We start from the raw sequence: 22,580 nt of genomic DNA on the forward strand, positions 1-22,580 counted from the left end.
TTTCACCTTTTTTTTTCTTTTTTTTTTTTCTGAAAGGTGAGATGTGAAGGGAGTTGGATGTGTGTCTCAGGAAAGGAAAAGAATGGGCAACTGCGGTTTACAAAGGAAGTTACTGGGTGGGCAGGAAGGTCTGGCCTCGAATGGCAACAGATCTAAGGAGAGAGAGAGTCTTAGAGTGTGGACATTGGAGTCTGTCTGCAGAGCATGTGGCTAGAGTCAAACAAAACTAGTCTACAAACAGAACGAGGTATAGACTGGGTCACGCAAGATAAACTGACATGAAAGCAAACACAAGGTTGAACTAAACCTACTGATATTGTTTTCTCCAAATAAACAGACTTTTTCCTCTTGAGGCACCATCGTATCAGTTTTGTTTATTACCACTGTTACTGAAGGTTTTATATTTCCACTGTGAAAGTTTGGGTTTAGCAGAGATTCACTGAATGGTACGTTTTTACTTCGTTCCCAGTGACTGTGTCCTAGGGGAGAAGGAGGCATGTTATGGGCTGAACTGTGTCCTCCCAAGACTCAGATGTTGAAGCCCTAAACCCCAGTACTTTAGAATGTGACCGCATTTAGAGATAGTACCTTTAAAAAGTTTTTTGATTAAGTTAAAATGAGACATTTGGGTGAGCCTTAATCCAGCCTGACCAGTGTCCTCACAGAAGAGGATATTTGGACACACAAGGAAACATCAGGGATGCATGAACACAGAGCAAAGAGCATGTGATGACATGATGAGAAGGTGGCCACCTACTAGCTAAGGAGAGAGGCCTCAGAAAAAGCCAGATCTGCCAACGACATGACCTTGGACTTCTAGCCTCCAGAGCTGTGCAAAAATAAATTTCTGTCACTTAAGCCACCCAGTCTGTGATTTTTTTTTTTTTTTAATGGCAGCCCTAACAAACTAATAGAGGGAGGGGAAGTATGGATAAGTTCAAGGTTTATCTTCAGAGATCTGCCTCCCTCTCACATCACCCAGGGTCCTAGCGAAGCAAGCCTTCTGAGATCATTCACTAAACGGAGTACATTACTCCTCCTAGATTCAAAATCAGATGATAAAACAATAAAATTCTTACTATGGAATTCCAGCCATCACCCAGTCAGGTGAAGGTTTTTGTTTGTTTGTTTCCTGAAAGCAATTGTTCCAATGATCTCATCTCCTGTCCCTATGATATGGCAGTCCTCATCTCCTCTCATGCACCGATCCACACTGAAAGTCCTGAGGAAATATACAGGAGGATACTATAATCTTGCTTTGGTAATCTTTCAAGAACAAGTGAATCTCCAAAACCTACCACTTGCCAGCAAATTTGAGAAAAGAAAAAACAATGCATCTAGAGGAGAGAAAGAAGGAGAAACCAATTTAATTAATTCATCACCAAGGCCAAAGACATATAAATCTTACAATTTTATCTGTCAACCAACACTATGAATTTTTCAGCAAACCGAATCCCAAGAAGGAACGGAGAGAGAATGTGGTTGGGAAGCAGCTGGCTGAGCAGAAGAAAGTGCTCAACACATCAGAGTAAAACAAGCCTCAAGGCTGGAAAAAGTTAAGAGGTAGGTCTTTGTGACAATGAATGAGGAGCACAATTTCTTATAAGAAGGATTCCCAGCATGTGTGTCACTAGCAGGATCAGGCCACCACTTCTGCTGAGATGACTCAAATAGGGCTCATGCTGCCTCCCCTACACACACACACACACACACACACACACACACACACACACCCTGGTTTCTAAGCAGGAGACTTTCCTCTAAATACATTGTGGTGTGTTCCCTTTTAAAATTGAGTTTTATGGGGCACCTGGGTGGCTCAGTCGGTTAAGCCACTGCCTTCTGCTCAGGTCATGATCCCGGGGTCCTGGGATCGAGCCCCACGTCCGGCTCCCTGCTCAGTGGAGAGCCTGCTTCTCCCTGTCTCTCTGCCTGCCACTCTGCCTACTTGTGCTCTCTCTCTATCTCTCTGTCAAATAAATAAATAAAATCTTTAAAAATAAATAAATAAATGAAATGAAATAGAGTTTTGTGTCCTCAACTAGTTTCCCTACATTCCTAAAGAGTCAGGAAGGCCTACTATTTTATGGAGGATAAAATGCAAGGCACATACTAAACCTAGATTCTCAGAAAAGTCAGTTTTCTAAACTTCTAAGTATGAAAGCATTTTTTAGGCAGATGCTCACTGGAGTTCTTAAAGGTGGGAGAGGGGAAAAAATATACAAACCTCCTTTATGAAACTGAAGGTTGGTAAACAAATGTATTTTCGTACTTGTATTTCCCGTACCACTAAACTACCTAGGAGCTCTGATAAGCATGATATTTAAGCATGGAAATAAAGTTGAGGATGAAAAATACTTATATGGATATTCTGAATGACAGGAGAATGTAAAACTGTATTTTATAAAGACTATTTAAATTGTATATTAATTAATTTAATTGGTAGCTGGATCCTCACTCCATTCCCCATATTTTTACATTAGAGAAGCACTTATCTTTTATAGATGATCAAAATACTTCTGAAATTATCCCTGGCTGAACACCACAATGTCTCATGTGGATTTCTATCCTCATCAAGGAGCACAGAGCCTGACACATAGTAAATGTTCAATAAATGTTAGCTGACTACTAAGTAGGTGAGAGCATGGCAGAACACAGGGAGCCTGAGTGAGAGAGGGGACAAACCAAGGGGGAAAACCTACGAGATCCCACTTAAGAAGAGAGAGTTGATTCTGTCCTGAGACAGAATCCTAACCGTAGAGTATTTTGGGTGCCTCAGGCACTTGTGGTCTTAGTCTCCTGCACTCGTAAAGGAGCACAGCCTTCTCTAGGCTGCCCTGGGCAGGGTGGTCTGGATGGAGGGGTGACAAAAACTGATTAACAGGACAACTCTGAGGACTTCTGGCTTCTCAGGAAATGAGCAAGGGGAACCAGCATAAAACAAACAAACATCTCCAAGTTCAAAGAAAGTTCTTGGACTCAAGGCTCTAGTTTTCATTTTATACCAGAATGAAGGGCATTTACTCCTTCCCAGACAATAGAGACTGCTGCTTTTAACTCTGGAATAAGGTTAGCAGAAAACTATTAGTAACAACATTAGTCTCATGGTGCTGTGCCTCCATCCAAAAGATTTTTTAAAAACAATTGCTGTTAGTGGACTAACTCCTGATGGTCGTAACTCCCGTTAGGACTAGGAGAAAGCAAGTGTACTCCAAGTAAGAACGGGAGGTGCATTAGCAAAGCTCCGAGGGGTCTTCTGGTCTTTTCAGGACACAAAAAGTCGCAGCTTGGATGTGGGATTGGAGTCAGAAGTTGGGGCATCTTGTTGATTGCCGTTTCTCTCGTTTTCAAGCTCAAAAACATTAATTAAATATGCAAGGAGCCTACTTAATATAGATGCATTCTCTCTCCAAACCCCAAATCAATGGGATGGGACTTCAGGACTGAAAGAGGATACTCAAGAGGTGAATTCATGAGCTTTCTTATCTTAGCCATGCCAGACCCTGGGGTTCACTGCATTCCACAGCTCTGGTGGGTAAGGGCCTTTTCTGGGGTCTCTAGTCATTTATTTACTCCGTTCTCCTTTTCCATCACACTGAATCTTATCAGATGCAGGTTAATGAGAAACCAGACTGGGAATAAGTCAAAAAGATTCAGAAGTTACTGAGAAACTGATCCTTGAAGAAATGAAGTCAATAGAAAAGAGCTGTGTTTAATCTGTGCAAGGCTCAACCCCTTTAGCCCTTTTAGCTGAAAGAGAGAGAGACAGAGACAGAGAGCGGAGAGAGAGACTGACAGATTTAGGAACCCCTGGGAAGTAAGGCTCTGCAAATACCATCACTTAACTAGTAGCTGCTTTTAACTGTTTACATCCTGCACAGAAAACATCAAGACTCTGCCAGCCTATAACCTCTAACTAATGCATAATATCCATCTCCCTGCTGATCATTTACACTAATTAGCGAAATTTAGCTAATTATCGCTGAGCCTTTCCATGTTTAATTATGGCTATTAGTAATCGTCTTTCTGGCTTCCTCCATCTCCCACTCCCCTCTTTTTCTTTCCCACTCTTTACAATCCCACACCCCACTCTAGGTCCCTCTCCCCCTTAGGAGCTAACAGTTTCCATTTCAGTGAAATGGCTTTTGCTTTTTGGGTGATTGTAGTTCTTTCCTCTCCTATTTTTTTTTTTTTTTTAAGAAAGCCTACACCAGGGGCGCCTGGGTGGCTCGGTCGTTGAGTGTCTGCCTTCAGCTCAGGTCATGGTCCCAGGGTTCTGGGATTGAGCCCCACATCGGGCTCCCTGCTCCGCAGGAAGCCTGCTTCTCCCTCTCCCACTCCCCCAGCTTGTGTTCCCTCTCTCGCTGTGTCTCTCTCTATCAAATAAATAAATGAAATCTTTAAAAAAAAAAAAGAAAGCCTACACCAGACCCAGCAGGAGTCACAGAGAAAACAGCAACCAGATCAAGACCAAGCATTCACTCCTTCCCACCGCCCCTCTCTGCCAACCTTACAAGCTAGGAGCTGCTTGACAACTCCATCAAATAAAATTTAAAGAGAGAGCCAGAAAGAGCCAGAGTACGTGCTGGCATTTTCTCAATGTGCTTCCACTTAACACCACAGACAGTACAGAGCAGAAGCCCATGGCTAGGAGGCAGTGGGAGGAACTGACGTTCCGAATGGGGTCTGCATGCTCTAGATCTTCAAACTTCAAGCTAGGGCAGGGGACCTGGAGTGTGGTTCACTCGTGCTGCTCCCTTGAGAGCTGCTCCTGCCGCTGGACTCTGTGATTCCTACTGTCCTCGCCATCAAAGTGCATAGTAATCAAATATTGAAGATCCCTTCTTTGAAACAGTTTACTACAGCAGACTCCCACCTTGGTGGCCAACATTGCCCTTTCAGAGGGCAGCTTGCTCGGAGCTGAATAGATCTTTAAGAGCCATAGATCTCTTCCTTCAATAGCTACGTGAGGAGGGTTGTTGGGAGCAAAACACATCATACCTGTATTGTGTGAACAAGCCTACCAGGGCTACCTTTAATTGAAATAACATTGGTATAAATGGTGGAATCAAAGTTACTGTAATTTACACTTGGGAAAATTCTAAATGGACTCTGTCTTATCTATTTGATCACTTCCTATGTAGTAGTTAGCAACATTAGATGTGTAGCTTTTTGAGACAGCTGGTCTTTCTCTCAGTCATGTGGACAAACATAAAGCTGCCCAAGTGAACAATACTGGCTACTCTTTATTAATTACATTTTCTGCCTTCTTACACTCAACTACTCTCCCCCCTGACTTTAACCACACAGCCCACTTCACAGCAGTTCCATCAACTTCAGGCTGAAGACCTAAGGACCCCTCCTATCTACTTCCCCATGACCTGCTCCAAAACAAGATCTGAAAAAAGGGTTGAAAGCAAGGTGAATGGAAATTCTCAAAGTGCAAAACCTGGGACTTATCTGATAAGTTGCTCCCATCATGGGGGCGGGGAGTGAAGGAGGCAGAAGTTTCAAAGGGGAAAATGTGGTGTTTGTGAAGCTATGAATAAGAAAGCTAAGGAGAGGAGAAACCATTAGAGAAATTGAGGGGCGGGGGCAGAAAACACTAGCCTTTAAGGGGGAATTGAACATTTTCTTCTCTCATGCACATGCGATGCTTTTTATCATTTTAAATTCAATTTTTTTATTATCTTCCCACCCTTGACATTACCTGAAAGGCGAGTGGGTTAAGGAATCGCTATGCCCCATTAAAAGGATAAAGAGCAGAGAGACCCACCGTGCCCTCCTCGAAGGGAAACAGGGGAGCGATAGATAGAAATAGGCACTGAGTGATGCTTGCTGCCATGGAAATGGTGCTCGTGCTGAGAGTGAGACCCCGGCGAGGAAGAGGAGGAGGAGGAAGAAGCTACATTAGAGGAACTCCACACAGAGCTGACGATACATCCCCAGAAGAGGAACCAGATCCCAAGCGTCCAGGCCGGCCCGCGAGGAGGGCTCCGTCTCGCGTGGATTCTCAGGTGCATGGTCAACGCACTGGACCACTACAGATGGGCAGTTTGAATTCCAGCCAGTGAGGAATAATGAAGTTCATGATGCCCAAGGGCCCATCATAGCAGCAGGAATACTTGCCCGTATTTTGGAAAGAGGGAGGGAATAAGCGCTTTCAAGACAGATGATGAATCAGTTAAAAAAAAAAAAAAAAAGGAAAGAAAAGAAAAGAAAGAAGGCAAATCTCCTCTTTCCCGGGGCTGAAATTTAGAAAGCCAAAGTCCACCCAGGTATAGCAACCCTCCTAGGGAGCCCCGGAATGCCACACATGGCAGGGGAGGCCCAGCGCGGCTTCCTCCTGATCTCCAGGCGACTCAACTGCACACTCCGGAAAGCCACACAGAGGAAAGGTGGAAACGAAGGAAGAAGGGGGAGGCAGCAGGAGACCCAAGAAGGTTCAGGTTAGTTTATCCCAACATCCAGGCAGTCTGAACATTTTTTTTTTTTCTTTTTCCACTTCCATGCGATGCACTGCAGAACTGCCAGGCAAAAGGGGGCTGCAGGTGGGAGAGTTCTTCGCGTGTTCCCGAAGTCTCGCTGGAAGGGCGCGGAGGCTGTTAACCCTGCGCGTTCTGGAAGAGCGCCACGGAGCAACCTCCTGCGTCCTGGGTTTCCCAACTGGATGAAAAGCAGTAGCAGCAGCCGCAGCAGCCGGAGGAAGAGAACGAGAAGGACCGGAGGGAAAGAGGCAAGGAGGGGGAAGCCAGCGCGGAGCAGCCACCCAAACCAACGTGGCCCTGGGCGGAGAGAGGTGGGTGGGCGAGCAGGGAGAACGCCAGAGGAGGTGCCCGGCAGGCGGCAGAAGTGGCGGAGAGGCGGGCGGGCGCCTGCAAAGTGCGCGGAACTGGGAGGCACAGGTGAAGTGAAGCGAGGAGTTGGGGAGCCAAATTCACAAATGGGCAAGTCATATGCAAATAGCGCACTCCCGAGAGCAAATCAGTGCAGCCCGAGCGCTCTGCCGAGGGACTGGCTGGCTCGGGAGGGAGGAGGGGCCCGAGCGACCCGGAATCCCGGCCCTCCCCATTCAAGTACACGCTCGCACGTCTACACCCGCGCGAGCCTCCCGCGCACACCGCTGCCCTCCCCGCGCTCCACTCCCTCCCAGAAGAGTGAGCGTGTGTGTGCGCGCGGATGAGTGAGCCCGACAGACCTACAGACGGACGCTGCGCCTTTTTTTGCTCTCTTTTTAAATCACCCTTCCCTTCTCTCTCAGGCGCATTAAGCCAAATTCGGATGATTAAGGCACCTTTTACAATTTGGGAAGAAAAATGCAGGCGATGGCTATAGCTGAAGTAGCCCAAGATAGAAATAAAAATAAACCCTTTGAGTCAGCAAGAGCGCTGGAGCGGCTGCACGCGGTGATGCCGCCCGCTCGCTCCTCCTGGCCTGGCGGTCAGCACTGTTCGGCCACTCTCCCAGGCCCCCACCCGCAGGGGGAGAGGCGGGAACCCGCGTCCTGTCTCTTGACAGTGAACGGAAGAGGTGGCCTGGGGACCCCGGAGGGTGAGGGGCTTGGTGGCTGGAGGCCCTTCGAGAAGGCAGCTTTCACCCCGCTGGTGGACAGGACGCTCTTGGAAATTCAGGTCCCAGGGGTTAGCGCCCGCGCCAGCTGTCCTGGTCAAATAACTTCAGAAGCGGCGAGGGCTGCTTCTGCTGGCGGAAGACGAGTGGCTGGCCCGCCCCTGACTGGCCTTGGAGGCGCTGCCCCTGGTGGGTGAAGCCTCCGAGCCCCCAGGGTGCTGGGCACCAGAGAGCGCGGCTTTTACATCCAGGCTGAACCTGCAGGGGAGAGCGGGAGTGACAGGAAGAGGGTTGGCGCGCCTGTCCTGGCCATCTGTGCCTCCAGGAGGAAGCTGACCCAGGGCTCTGACAGAGAACAGTGACATTCTGGAGGATGCGGCCTCCACCCCCGCCACCCCGTTCCCCCGCACTCTGCATGATGAGAGCGGGAGGCATAAACCCAAAGGACAGTCCTCCTAAACCTGGGGGAGGGGGGCAGGGGGATCGTGCTAGCTTTGATTTCCTCCTTCGTATTCACCTTGGTTAAAAAAGCACATTACATTTGGGGGGAGGCAGAGGGAATAGTACTTGATGGTTAAATCATGTATATACTATATGATACTTGCTGGCTAAATCATATATCTATATATCATATATAATCATATATATCATAGATATATAATCATATATATGTTAAAATGTATATATCTGTCTATATACCATAGATCTATATGTGGCCATGTCTCTCTCTCTATATATATAATATTTAGGTGGCATTTGTCTTTTAAAAAAGAGCTTACAGCACCTATTATACTCAATGAACATTTCAAACTCACTGAAGAAAAAACAAACAAACAGGGATTAGACAATCCTATTCATCCTTGGGACACCCTGAGAGATGTTGAGGAAATCAGCATTTCTAACAGATAAACATTAAGAAACTTATGGATGATTTGTCTTCAAGATCAACTATCAAGTCCATTTTAGCATTGACAATGGTGATTTGGCATTCTGGTTCTGAAATTAGTATTTTTAAAGGTCCACATTGCCTCATGGTAAATGGTGCATAGTCTTCCCAACTGGTCCGGCTCTCAGCTGTAAGGGTGACCTGGGATCGACAAGCCTCCAAATGAGGTGGCCCTCTTTCAAGGTCTTTTGCCCTTGGGTGGTGGCCTTAAACTAACAACATGTACGCAGGAGCACTACAGTAAGCAAGAGGGGTGGTTTATGGAGATTCAATTTAAACCTGTTTCCTCCTCTGTAAAACGTGGATAATGCCTTCCCTCATGAGGCTCTCAGGAATTTTAAATGAGATAATGTATATACAACATCTGGCATAGCATTTGACAAAGAGTGGCCACACTCTTTGTTCAGTAGAAAAATAAGCTAAAACTCCAAGGAGGTGAAATATGATGTGGTTAGGGCCATATGTTATTAGTAGAAAGTTAGAAAAAAAGAAAACAAACAAAAAACACCTTCCTACCCTAAGTTCGTTCCCTAAAGTAGATGATAATTTCCTTTCAACCCAACTGTTCCTTAATTTAGTCCCCCAGATGGATTCTCACTGCCCTTTGGATTTATTCTAACTGTGTCATGGCCTTCAGTGGACCTAGGTGACCTGGCCTAGTTCTCCAGCTCCACCTTCTGCCAGGTGACCCCTCACTCACTACTCTCCAGTCTCCCAGACCCTCCTTCCGCTCTTTGTGTCAAGTTCTTTTCCAAGGGGAAGCCTTTACACTTGCAGTCGCCTCTTGTAAGGAAGACTTTTTCCCAAGAGTTTTGTGTGACTGGTTCATTTCATGTCACCCCTCCAGAGGCCCTCTCTGGCCCTCATCTAAACTTAGTCACCACCACCCCTGAAAGGCACTTTATCCCATTACCTTGTTCTATTTCCTTCACAGTACTATCCGCTTTCTGAAATAATTTTATCTGTATTTTTTTTTCATATTCTAGCTCCTTAAGTTCCCTGAAATCTGAGCCTTTGTCTTGTTCTCTCTATATCCTCAGTGTGTGGAAGAGTGGGTAGCACATAGTAGGAGCTCAGTAAATATCTGCTGAATGAATCAATCCAATGAATCAGTTGCCAGTCTCATAGTCACATGTTCTTATAACCATTAGTTTCACTGACCCATTTATCTGGCTTCAGTGACATCGATCCCCAGGGACATGTATTTCCAGAGTTGATGAGTTGCCCACTTATCCACTTAATGTTTTTCTTCTTTTTTAAATTGGCACTGAGTGTTGGGGATTCTGTTTTTGACTTCGTCCTGAGGAAGCATGGGAAGCTTAGATGGACCTTTCAATTAATTCTCTGCTAGGCAACAAAGTGAAAATAAATCCTTAATGCTGTACAAAATCTGGAAATGCTGCTGGTGTGTCACAGCTGGAACTATTCATTTTACTTGTCATACTTATAATTTATTTATTTACTTTTTGCAAAATGTCAAAAGAAGTAGCTGTGGATTCTGGTAAGTCTGCTTCTACTTAGGGACCCAGCTGAATACTGAGAAGACATATCAGAGGATAAATTTGAGACTAGTTTATTTATCTCCAAAGAGATAACCCACAATTATCCTGATAAAATGCACGTCCTTCTCCAATTTAACACACTGTTGATTTTTTTTCATTTGTTTTCTGTCCCTCCTGTCTATTACTCTAGTCCACATATTTCTCTGAGACTTCTAATTCTCATTCTCCTCAGGCCTGTTAAAATTTACATTAGGCTGACATATGAAATATATTAAATAAATGTATTTTTTTTAGATTTTTAACTCTACTGATACCTTCTAAACACTGCCTGCAGCTTGAGCCCAGCTGAAGAATGTCATCACCTATATACTATCATCGAAAGCTCCCCTCTATCCTCCTAAATTGTCTTCTCTAGTGCACTCCTTGAGTGAGAGCATGCAGCCCAAGATGAGTCCACCGATAAGATACAGAAGAAGAGAAATGGATTTAAGAACGTTATGCTCACCATTGATTTAAAGTCGAAAAGTATAAATAATTTCACAGGAACAGCCACACTTAGCTCCCTGTGCACAAACCCCACAAAATCCTAAACAGACTTTGGGGAACCTTAGGTTTCTGAGTGGAATGTAGTTTTACATATATTAACCAAACAAAACAAACAAACAACAACAAAAAAGCCTCTAGCTGGATTTGCTTGGTTAATAGCTGGGCTTCTCTACTCCTTCAGACTTTAGAATGTGCCATTATTGATTTCCTATACCTGTTCCAATCTCCGCACTCAAAGAGAGGGTCCCAAAACAAGGTGTGAGAATCCTTACCCAGCTGACCCTCTTTGTCTTGCTTTGGTCTATACCTCAGCTATAAAGTAGTCTGGGGAATCTTTTGGCTTTTGAAATAGGCCTTGTGACAGTATTTCATGGTGCCAGGTGCCAGGAACCTAACGTGAAGTTGCCCTGTTGATCTCACAATACGTTTTGTGTCTGCATGTGTCCGTTCTCACTTATATAGACCCTGACTTTCCACATCACTGCCAGCAGGAGACAGCTGTCAAGATGTTTGTCACAGGCACATCTAATATAACTGCAGAAACAGAGAGTCCCAGAGCAGTCTGTTTCTGTGTGAGCCCTAAGCCCGTAGGTGAGGGCCCCTTTTTTTCTAAATATGAAGAACAGAAATCCTTAAGTTCTCGTGGTTCACGAAAGGTAAGTTGAGGAGGAGGAAAAATAAAACAAAACCAAACAAAAAACAAACAACACCTAAACTCTCATAATGTGAAATGAAATAAAATTTCTGAAAAATATAGGTAGCTGCTAACATGGCTAACAGTCAAACTTTGCTTTATTGTATGTCAGATTTATTTACAGCCATGGAATTCATCCCTCTGCTCATTTAAGAAAGTGATCCTGCAAAAAAGGCAGAGTTTGATTATATTTTCCATTTAGGGGTATAAAAGAGAAGCGTTATTCTTCTAAGCATCACTTCTAAATGTATTTGATTTAAAAAAAATGGCATCCTTGCATAATTTTAGTTTAGAGAATGTATATATTACTTCTCTTCCTTTAACTTAGCATTCTTATAAACATCCATACTTATTCTCTTGTCCTCCTTGTGGCTGAAATGGGGATATCAGGAGTTTGGATGTTAAAAAATTTCCTTAGGAAATTTTCCAAATTTCTTGAGTTTGATCAATAGCGCTGGGATAACTACTTCATTAGAATTTCACACATTTCTTTAAGGATAAGAAAAATATGACATGCTCCTGGTAAACCTTAGCCATCTTTCTTTGAAGTCCAAGTGAAACTATTTTATCATGGAAGCAAATTTTCCTTATACTCAAGGACAGAATTCAATTAGTTACTTGTAGGGATTTGGGCATTTAAACCCCTGTCAGTCTTCACTAAGCTTACACTGGATATCAGAGATCTAAATTTCACATCCTCAGCATCATGTAAATCTTTATCCAGTTTTAAGGACTCAAACAAAATGAATTATTATTATACAATAAGAGAATTAATAATATCATTGGTATGTTTATACGATAATTACCAAATTAAAGATTTAGAGGGCACTTTGAGAGTGCATACAGATTTAGATTTGGAGCTCCAGTGCTCAAGACTTCCAAGGTTCAAATCCTGATTCTGCTTTTTCAGCTGCTTGTGAAAATGTTCACAAGATCCTTAGCCTCTTTGTATCTCAGCTTTTTCATCTGTAAACTAGGAATAATCATACTATCTATTTAAAAAGTTTGCTGTGAGGATTCGGAAATTAATATATGTAAAGTGTGTATAAACAGTGCCTGGCACGTAAATCAATAATCAATAAGTGTGAAAAAAAAATCTTTTTCTCCAAATGACTCCTTTAAAGTTATCCCTGCAGACAGTTTTCTCTTCTTTTTGATACAAATCTCAAGAGGAGTGAATAAACAAAAAAGTCCCCTGGGATTCCAAAATGTAAAATGGAAAGTCCCTTCCATGTGTTGCCTGACTCATTGGATTCTCTTTGTCCATATTTCACAGAATGAGGAGCAGCTTAGTCATGCCTTTTCTCACAAATATCCTTTGAGCCAATTCCAAAACAATAAAGCTCACCATGGTCCCAGAGCCAATAATATGAGCGACCGAGACCCAGCATTGTTTTATAAGTAGTAATTTTCCAGTATAGGGTGGAACCCACACCATCTCAGTCTGCTTTGGGATCTAGAAGTTCTCTCTGGCTCCTTCTCTTTCATATTTCTTTATTTTCTTACTTTTTCCTTTTTAATAAATTATAATTATTTAGCTTTCACTCTAAAAGATATCCCCTCTAAATCTTTTAATAATTTTCATTGGATTTATTTGGTATCTTATTATTATTCAGTAAATATTTTATTTCAAGTTACTGTGGATGTATCTCTAAACTAGGTTCTACTCAGTATAGAAAGAAACAATTACTTTGGTGCATCAATTCATCTACTTCACGAACATTAAATTTACAGTAACTATGGGTAAGGCACCAGCTGAAGTCCTGGAGACTCAGAAGATTTAAGGCTTTAATAAGTATATAATTTAGCAGGAAAAAAAATCAAAAACTAATAAAATAAACTATAAACTCTATTCATATATACAGTCTCCAAAATACAATGTGATACATGCTATAATAAATGCATAAATGAATAGAGAATTGAATTAATCCAATGCAGGGAGAGGATGTACTATCAGGACTATCAGGAGGGATTCATAGACAAGATGGCATGTGAACTGAGTGTCGAAGGACTAGAGTTCAAATCCTGTCTACTACTTATTGGCCGTGTGGCCTTGAGCAAGTTATTTTATACTCACTGAGTATCTTCCCTCCATAGTATAATTATGAATAATCCCCACCTCACAGGATTGTTTTGTAGGTTAAATAAGAAGATATATCTGAAAAGAACGTTGCAAATATTCAGGTTCACTATTATTATGAACCTCAGTGATTTCAAATAAGTAGAGAGACAGGAATATAAATTATGGAGATTATCAATGTGAGGTGGAACCATCCACGGAGGGCTTCCTAGAGGAGGCAAACCCTAAGTTTACCTTTCACTTGTCATTTACATTGGTAAAGCCTGAGAATCTCAGAAAGGTGTCAACTTTCAACTCAAAAAAGAGAACAAAACAAAACAGGTGCTTCATGGGATAAGGAAAGGTAACTAAAGTAAAGGGAAGGAAAGGAAGAGAAATGGAAAGCGAGGGAAGAAAAGCAAAGGAGAAAGCAAAGGGAGAGAAGGGGAAGGAAAACTCACATGTTGGAAGCTACATTCTTTCTAATGACAGGGTTGCCACATTCAGAGATGTCAAATAAACGTCATGTAAATAAAAAGTTAAATGGTAGCATAGCCAGTTTTCCTTTGTTCAATTTCTTCCATGCAATTACTTTTCAGATGCTAAAATACCTATTGGATCTGATTTATAAGACTGTGGTTAATTCTGGGAACATCATCGTTCACACATTCATCTCATTCAAGTGTCTATCTCACTCACAATTTGATGAAGGGTACCATCTACTAAGATAGGGGTACAGAGATTTAAAGCAATTGGCCACTTTCCCCTTGATACTATGTAGTCTTAAATTTACTGAGAGAAATTTCTTTGAGGGGAATGAGATGCATGTTCCCTGAACAGAAGGTACAGAGTATTATCTAAACAGCTCCAAAAATATTTACAAGATGGGCAATAAGGGCATTTCTCAGTGGTAATGAGAATTTAGCGTTTTCCAAAACTAACATTGCGGTCGGGGGATACTGTGATGTAAGTTTATGTCATAGTAGGAGGAACAGACTGTTCTTGAAATAGATAAAACCACATTAAGATAACAATATATCAGCATTGATGATATCTAGCTCTTCAAAATCTACCATATCCAATCTGGACTGGCAGTCTTAGTTGTTCTTTCCTATCTTCTGTTAACATTTGTCACATTCTGTTATTATCAGTTAGGTTTATATTTGGGTTCCCTACATGATTAAGAGAGGAATCATGCAGGGAGCAGGGTCCTGGTCCTAGGCTCAGACGACTTAATTTGTGGGGGCAGACAGCTTGTGTTCAAGTTTCTGATCCATTCTTTACTAGCTATGTGATCTTGGGCAAGTTACCTAGCCTCTGAAAACCTATTTTCTCATCATAAAAAGTAGATCACAATACTCATCTCCAACTCAGCACAAGACTGGACAATCTGAGACATTCTGTGGATATGTGTGGAATAGCATTGAGATGTGTTTAATTACTATGGATGAGAACATTTTTTTCTGTCTACAAAACAAAACACTCCAAAATATGCAAGCATACCATTATAAGGAAGGACTTCTCAACATTTGGAGCCATTATAAAATTGGAAGAAGGGAAGCCTCATGAGGCAGTGGGCTCTCCATCACAGGAAATGTTCAAACATCAGATGTCTTTTAGGGACACTAAAGTTGCTGTTTTGCAGGAAGTGACAGAATGGAGTACATAACCTGTAAGTTTCTCTTCAAATTTATATCTGACACTGATTAAATTTCCTTTTTCAATTTCTCTTTGCCCTTTGCTTCAGCATTTACTTAAATATGATGTCCTGGCCTTATTTTAAGGCTCAAACCCAATTCCTGAACACTGAAAAAATTATAGCACACTCCTGTTTATTAAAACCTCATACACAGTGGTAAGAAATCTTAAACTTCTGTACAATGAATCAGTATTATTTCATTAGAACTTCATTTTTCATTTTTGCATACAGTACAAGTTGTCTCTAGACACATTGACAATTTTATGTTTCTATTTTAAATACCAAAGCTTGTTGTCGTTGTTGTTTTCCACTAGAAACACCTACAGAGCTGCTGTTCCTGTGATCTAAGAGGTCATTTTTCATTGGTGAAGAAATCATTGCTATGGAGAGAGTATGCTGACTTGCTTGCCCTATTGTCCTTTTACCACCCAGCAGGGAATCCTGGCAGACTGAACATAAATAAAACTAAACCCCCTTAAATAAAGACATGTATCTTGAAAATCCTTGGACAAAAAGCAGAGCTACTTGGCTAAGACATGACCAGTCCTTCTCAGGAGCTGGTATGGACAAGAGAAAGAGAGGTATTCAGAAGACACCTAAGAAAGTTACAGAACTGAGATACAGAGACAGAGAATGACTTGTACAATATCACACAGCATTTCAATGTCAGAATAAACTGAAAAATTCCTCTAGAATGTAACTTTAGAGTCAGGCATGCTTGGCTCCTATAGCAACATCAACATAAAATAAGATTATAAGGAAAATAATAATCCAGTAAGAAGATAACCCACCATAAGAGAGTTAATTGACACAATAATGAAAGAATAAGGAATCCAAAAATGTAAGTTAATAGAACAATTTTTTTAAAATTCCAAAATAAATATAGTTAAAATGATTAATAAATTATAGAAATCACAGAGGATAAAAAGGTATTGTGATAACTGACAGATATAAGAAAACTAAAATCTTTCAAAAATGCCACACAATGATTTATTTTATTTTTAAATATTTATTTATTTACTTTAGAGATATTGAGAGAGAGATGAGCATGAGCATGAGTGGGCAGAGGGGCAGAGGGAGAGAATCTTCAAGCAGACTCCCTCCTGAGCCTGGAGCCCAAAGTGGGGCTTGATCTCATGACGCTGAGATCATGACCTGAGCTGAAACCAAGAGTCTAACACTTAACCAACTGAGCCACCCAGGAGCTCTTTTAGTCAGTGGCTTTATTATATAAATGCAGCTGAAGAAAGAACTAGTGAACTAGAAGACAGAACTGAGGAAACTTTCTAAACTATAGCACAGAGATTGAAAGAGACTTAGAAAATAGAAAAGAAAGGAAAACAAACAAACAAAAAAGTAGCCACACCCTGGTTCTTTATAGTGAAATCAAAGAACACCACAACTAAAATAAAAATCTTAAAATCAACAGATTACTTCTATGTAGAGCTCACAAAACAATGAATATAATAGCTTTGTAACAGGAAAAAATATGCCTGTCAATCTAGATTTATTTTAGACAAATAATTTAAGAGTGGAGGCAAACCTAAGACATCTTCAGACAAATGAAGTTTGAGAGAGCATACCACTCATAGATTATCACTGGCATAAAGCTAAAGGATATATTTCAGTATGAAGAAAATGATCCCAGAGAAAAGAGGTGGTATTCAGAAGGCAATGGTGAGTAAAAGGAACTAATGTAATATGGCTTCATCTAAGTAAGCATTATGTCACTACCACCACCACCAATGGCTTGTTTGTGGTAGCTGTAAAACAAGGATAGTAACCAACATTTACATAATGCTTATAAGCTAGGTATTAATTATTGTCCCTATTTTACAGTTAGGGAGAGGGAAGCATAAATTCTGATTTGTATATACTCACACGGCGTGTCAATGTTAGAGTCAGGATTTGAACCCAGATCATCTATCTACTGAATCTATGGTCTAAATCACTTTACTATTCTGTTGCTAAATGCTTTACAAGTGATATGTGCAACTTCTAAGCCATACCTTAAAAGCCTGACACCTGCTTTCTGCTTGCTTTCTACTTCTTCTTTGTCCCTTTCTGGAATGTGGATGTGGAGATGAGTCAACTTCAGCCATGTCACAGAACATTGACATATCTGGGTTTTTGGTTTTGGTTTTGGTTTTGGTTAACATTTGCCTGGTGCATTAATTAAAATACCAATTTGGCTATTTTTAACTGAAACCACATAACTATGTTTAAACAAGACAGAAGGTTCCTTTCTTTCACACAGAAAAGCCTAAACTGGTAGACGGTCCCAGGTAACATGGCTGAGAAACAAGAGAAAAGCAATAACTACCATATGCTCAAATCAATATTCTAACTAATATACTTAGCAAATATTAACCAAGAAATAACAGATTTGTAAATATTATTGTCAGACAAAATAGACTATCACCAAAAACATCATTATATCCTGAAAACAAAACAAAACAAAACAATTAACCGAGGAGATACAACAGTCCTAAATCTGTATGCACCTAACAACACGGCCTGAAAAAATATAAAGCACATATTTATAGATTGAAAAAAAATGACAAATCCATGATCAAAAAGCTCCACTAAAATGTATATTTCATGGTGGTATATGTTTTTGTTTGTTTGATCACTGTAAGCAGAAAACAAAAAGCTATACCTAAACAGCATAATTAATAGACCAGAAGTAATGGACATAAAAGGAACAATTAGAGAATCCCATCCTTTCAAGACATGTGAAAAAAAAAATGCGAAAAAAAGTAGTCATGTTTTAGAATAAATAAATACTAAAGAATCAATAATTGTATTCCATATCTTCTGCCCACAAAGCAATAACAGTCTAAATATTTTTTAAAAAAATCTACAACACAGCAATATTTGTGATTGAACAAATGTTTTCCCATTTTATCAATGAAATGAGATAAATGAAATAAGTAAAAATGATAAACTGAATGAGGCAAATGCATATGTGTGCTTAAAAAAATAATTCTATGGTCAGAGAGATGAAAAGTAAAGCACAGGGAATATAGTCAATAATAAAAACATTGTATGGTGAGACAGATGGTGATTACACTTATCATAGTGATCACTAAGTAATGTACAGAATTGTTGAATCAATATGCTGTACACCTGAAAGTAATATAACATTGTATATCAATTATACTTCAATGATAAAAAAAAGAAAAAAAAACTAATTCCATGTCCTTAATTATCTATGTAAACAATGAAATATTACAGGGATGCTTTCAGAAAGAGACCTGTGATCAAATTCTTCTAATTTTCTTCCATTTTTTAGAACAATGTCCATCACAAGTTATCCAACATATGTCAAAATGTATACTCTATAATGAAATAAAGCAAATGGCATACAAATGATTATCTTAGAGTGTTAGCTGTTTGATAATATATACATCCGTTGTGCTCTCCTGTACAAGATTTAAAGCAAAAACATTTCGGGTTTCACATAAATAACTTGCAATGATATATATTAGAACTGAATTATACTCCAAGCATTGCATAGATATTGATACTTAGTACATGATGCCTGGGAAATTTACACTTTAGAGATTAAAAATAGTTATGTTCACTATCTGAAAATGGGAAAGGCCACATTAAATTAGTAGAGAATCCATAATATATTCCATACTCAGAAAACTTGTAGCTATTCAGAAAATTATTGAAGTCTTATGAAATATTAATAAATAGGTTTACTGCCTGTGTTCCTGTTGCAAACAACAGCCAAGTTCTTTATCTCAGAAGTTGCTCCCTTCCCTCTGTAGGTAGAGTGAGTCCCCAGAACATTTACACCATTGTTGTAACTATTTTATGAATAGGGAAGAGGTTCATTTCCTGAGACTGCCAGTCTCTACTCCAAAACTCAAGAACCTAAAAAAATCAACTAGAATTAAAAAAAAAAAAAAATACTGCTCAACCTGGAAAATGCATCTGATGCTCTCTTTTGATCCTCTCTGAGTAAAAATCCTAGAAATAACATTCCAAAAGAGAACTTGGATATGAGCAATATCACCAGTAACAATGATGTGTACAGAGCTTATTTTTAAACCATAAAAGAAAGAGGAAAAAAAAGAAGACAAAAAGCATGTATATATAACTTGGAGCTAGAGAAAATCAGAAAGCTTTTAAAAAGTTATACCAAAAGAAAGGTCTATCTTGTCCCTTTAAACATAGTTTTGAACTAATAAAGAAGAGACTCCATTATATATGATTTCCAATGGTTTAATGTGGTATGGTTGAGAGAGATATTGTCATATTGGTTTAGAAATGAAAATATCTGGATTTTAATTCTTGGCTCTAACATTAATTGCCAGACATTAGGCAACTCACTTAACAATAGACTATCTCATATAGATTCTCAGGTGTTGTTTTTTTTTTAATTTAAATTTTTATAATAGAAACTGAGGCTAACAAGCCATACAACTTTAGAGTAATAATACCTGCTGGCATGCTTGTACCTACTATTTATTTTCCCTGCTGTATCTCACCCCTGCTTGGCTTGGCCAACCACCCATTTGTTAATTTCAAGCAAATGAATGTAGATGCATCTACTGTGGATAATTTTGGAATCAGGAAAAGAATTCACAAGGGAAGGGTGGTAGAAGAGGGATGGAAAAGCAGAAGTCTTCAGAAACAAATCTCTCTTAGCCCAATTCAGGAAGAGAGTGAGCCATTTCATCTAAGGGAGTGTGTCTGTGTGGGAGTAAAGCATCACAGAGGGAGTCATCATGCTTGAGAGATGTAATTTCCTAAAATGTATACTTTGTTGGTGTGCAGAAGATGAACAGAGTAAGTTGGTGCATCTAAAGAGAGAAGAACAAAAGGACGGTGTGCTATTGGGTAGTTCTGAATATTTTTGGAGGTTCTGCAATTCCATTAATGAATGGGCTTGACTCATTACTAAATAAATTAAACAGCTATAGAGTTATGGTGAAGCTTTAGGAATAGCAACATGTAGCAAAATTTGAAGTTTTGAAGTCTCTTCTTGAATGTCTCTCTTATTTAGCTTCTGTGGGGACTAGGGGATTTAGGGGTGGGTGAAGAATGGTTGTTGCTTTGGGAGTTACTCACAGGATGGTGGTTACTAAATGTGATCTTGAGGGAGCAATAATAAATTTAAAAAATTACACAAAACTCTTAGCCTTTTCCCTTCAGCCCCCACTCTCCCACTACTGATTAAAGGAAAATCAGGAGTAGCAAAAATAGTAACCCCCAACTGCCCCCACCACCACTTACCAGATGTGGAAGAGACTTTTGGTTCCTTGATTTACATCATATGAAGATGATTACATGCTGGCCCAAAGGGAAATAAAAACTAAAAATATTTATAAGTTATTATAATTTTTTTCTCCCCTAACTCATTCCCACCCCCAGTACATACAACATTTTTGACCAGAGCTCTTGATGACCAATTCCAAACAAAGTTTATTTTCTTTTTTAAAACATCAAATATTTATTTTTTTAATACCGTAGTCCTCCCTCACCCACGGTTTTGCTTTTTGCAGATTTAGTTACCCAAGATCAACCAAGATCCATAAATGATCCTCATTCTGATGTATCATCAAAAGGTCAGTAGCAGCCTAATTTCAAGTCATAATGCCTATGTCATTCACCTCACTTCATTTCATCATGTGGGCATCTCACAAAATCACAAAAAGAAGTACGATAAGAGTATAGTGCAATAAGAGAGAGAGACCACATGTACATAACTTTTATTACTAATAGTATATTATTCTATTGCATTATTAGTTATTGTTACTTAATTGTATGTATGTAGGTATGTGTAGGAAAAAACATAGTATATATAGGGTTTGTACTATCCATGGTTTTTCAGGTATCCACTGGGGGACTTGGAATATATCCCCTACAGATGGGTGGGGGAGTACTGTATTAAATAAACGTCTTTGAGAGTGTTCCCTTTAATAACAACAGTTGCAAATAGATTTTATTATCAATTATAAATCCCCATTTTATTTTATTTTTTTAAAGGTTTTATTTATTTATATGACAGAGAGAGACACAGCGAGAGGGAACACAAGCAGGGGGGGAGTGGGAGAGGGAGAAGCGGGCTTCCTGCTGAGCAGGGAGCCTGATGCGGGGCTCCATCCCAGGACCCTGGGATCATGACCTGAGCCAAAGGCAGATGCTTAACAACTGAGACACCCAGATGCCCCTATAAATCCCCTTTTTAAAAAACAATGTATTTCAATCTAATTTTTGATAGGCTAATTTGTGTGTTTTTTGACATGGAGAGAACTTGAAAGATGTTCTCTCATTCGTCTAGTTGTTAATCATTACTCTCTGCAATGTGTTTTGTCAATCTGGGGTTTCTTATGGATTGAACTATGTTACCCCCAAATTCCTATGTTGAAGTCCAAACCCCTAATATGACTGTATTTGGAAAAGAACTCTTAAAGAGATACTTAAAGTTAAATGATGTGAAAGGGATAGGACCCTAATCCAATAAGACTGGTTAAGGAGTGTCTTTGTAAGGAGAAGAAAAGAAAACCCACCAGGAGTGTGTGAGCACAGAGCAAAAGTCCATGTGAGGATAAGAAAGAGGATGGCTGTCTGCAAGTCAAGGAGAGAGACCTCAGGAGAAACCTAATCTACAGGCACCTGCATCTCGAACTTCTAGTTCTAAATGAGAAAACAAAGTTTTGTTGCTAAGCCACCAGCGTATTTAGATCCATAAAGAACCTTAGAACTCATTTGGCTCAAGAGTTCTTAACCCCGGGGCACCTGGGTGGCTCAGTTGGTTAAGCGACTGCTTTCGGCTCAGGTCATGATCCTGGAGTCCCGGGATCGAGTCCCACATCGGGCTCCCTGCTCAGCGGGGGGTCTGCTTCTCCCTCTGACCCTCTTCCCTCTCGTGCTGTCTCTCATTCTCTCTCTCAAATAAATAAATAAAATCTTTAAAAAAAAAAAAAAAAGAGTTCTTAACCCGGAGCTCAAGAAACTGCTACAAAGAAGGACATCTCTTTGCACACCTCCAAAGGGGTGCCTTTTATACCTTAGTCTATGTAAATTGTGCCCCTTGGAGCTGTATAAGTCTACCCTACATCATTATTTAGTGCATAATCTCTATGGATGAATATAACAGCCCTGAAAATGGTCTATAAAAGTCCTTTTTGAAACTGCATTCAATTTCCTCTGGGAGTGCATGTTCTTTTTCTTTATCTTTCTTTCTTTCTTTCTCCTCTGGGAGTGCATGTTCTTTTTCTTTATCTTTCTTTCTTTCTTTCTTTCTTTCTTTTTTCTGGAAAGAAGGTCCAAAGATTTCTTCATATTTTCAAAAGAAGTTCATAACCCCCGGATGTTTAAGAACCACTGATTACTTCAAATCCCTCATTTTACAGGTGAGGAAACTGAGTGCTAGAAAGAGAATGTGCTCAAAGACACATAAAAACACTAATAAAAATAAGATCCAAATTTCCTACCTCCTAATTTGATTGTTAATGTGTTCTGGCTTATTCGTGGTTACTAGTGAATAAGATACACACACACACACACACAAATATCAAAACATGATTTCATAAGAGTTGAGTATT

At 40.1% G+C, this 22,580-nt stretch overlaps 1 protein-coding gene across 12 annotated transcripts in view; it reads right to left on the reverse strand.

Annotated features, from left to right (window-relative positions):
• Nucleotides 1-22,580, reverse strand: part of NRXN3 (neurexin 3) — a 1,456,830-nt gene that overhangs the window by 506,958 nt on the left and 927,292 nt on the right. For 2 of the 12 annotated variants that reach the window (XM_081830135.1, XM_081830133.1), the window contains exon 1: nt 5,777-7,283. The exons of 9 other annotated variants lie outside the window; for them this stretch is intronic. In XM_081830135.1, coding sequence (XP_081686261.1) covers nt 5,777-6,023 — 247 coding nt within the window. In that variant the 5' untranslated portion in view covers nt 6,024-7,283. Of the gene's footprint in view, nt 1-5,776; nt 7,284-22,580 lie in introns of those variants that run through there. One more of the 12 variants, XM_081830132.1, reaches the window with a different exon arrangement.

The sequence above is a fragment of the Leptonychotes weddellii genome, chromosome 9, assembly GCF_054177405.1.
Source record: "Leptonychotes weddellii isolate Sample4059 chromosome 9, ASM5417740v2, whole genome shotgun sequence".
NCBI lineage: Eukaryota > Metazoa > Chordata > Mammalia > Carnivora > Phocidae > Leptonychotes > Leptonychotes weddellii.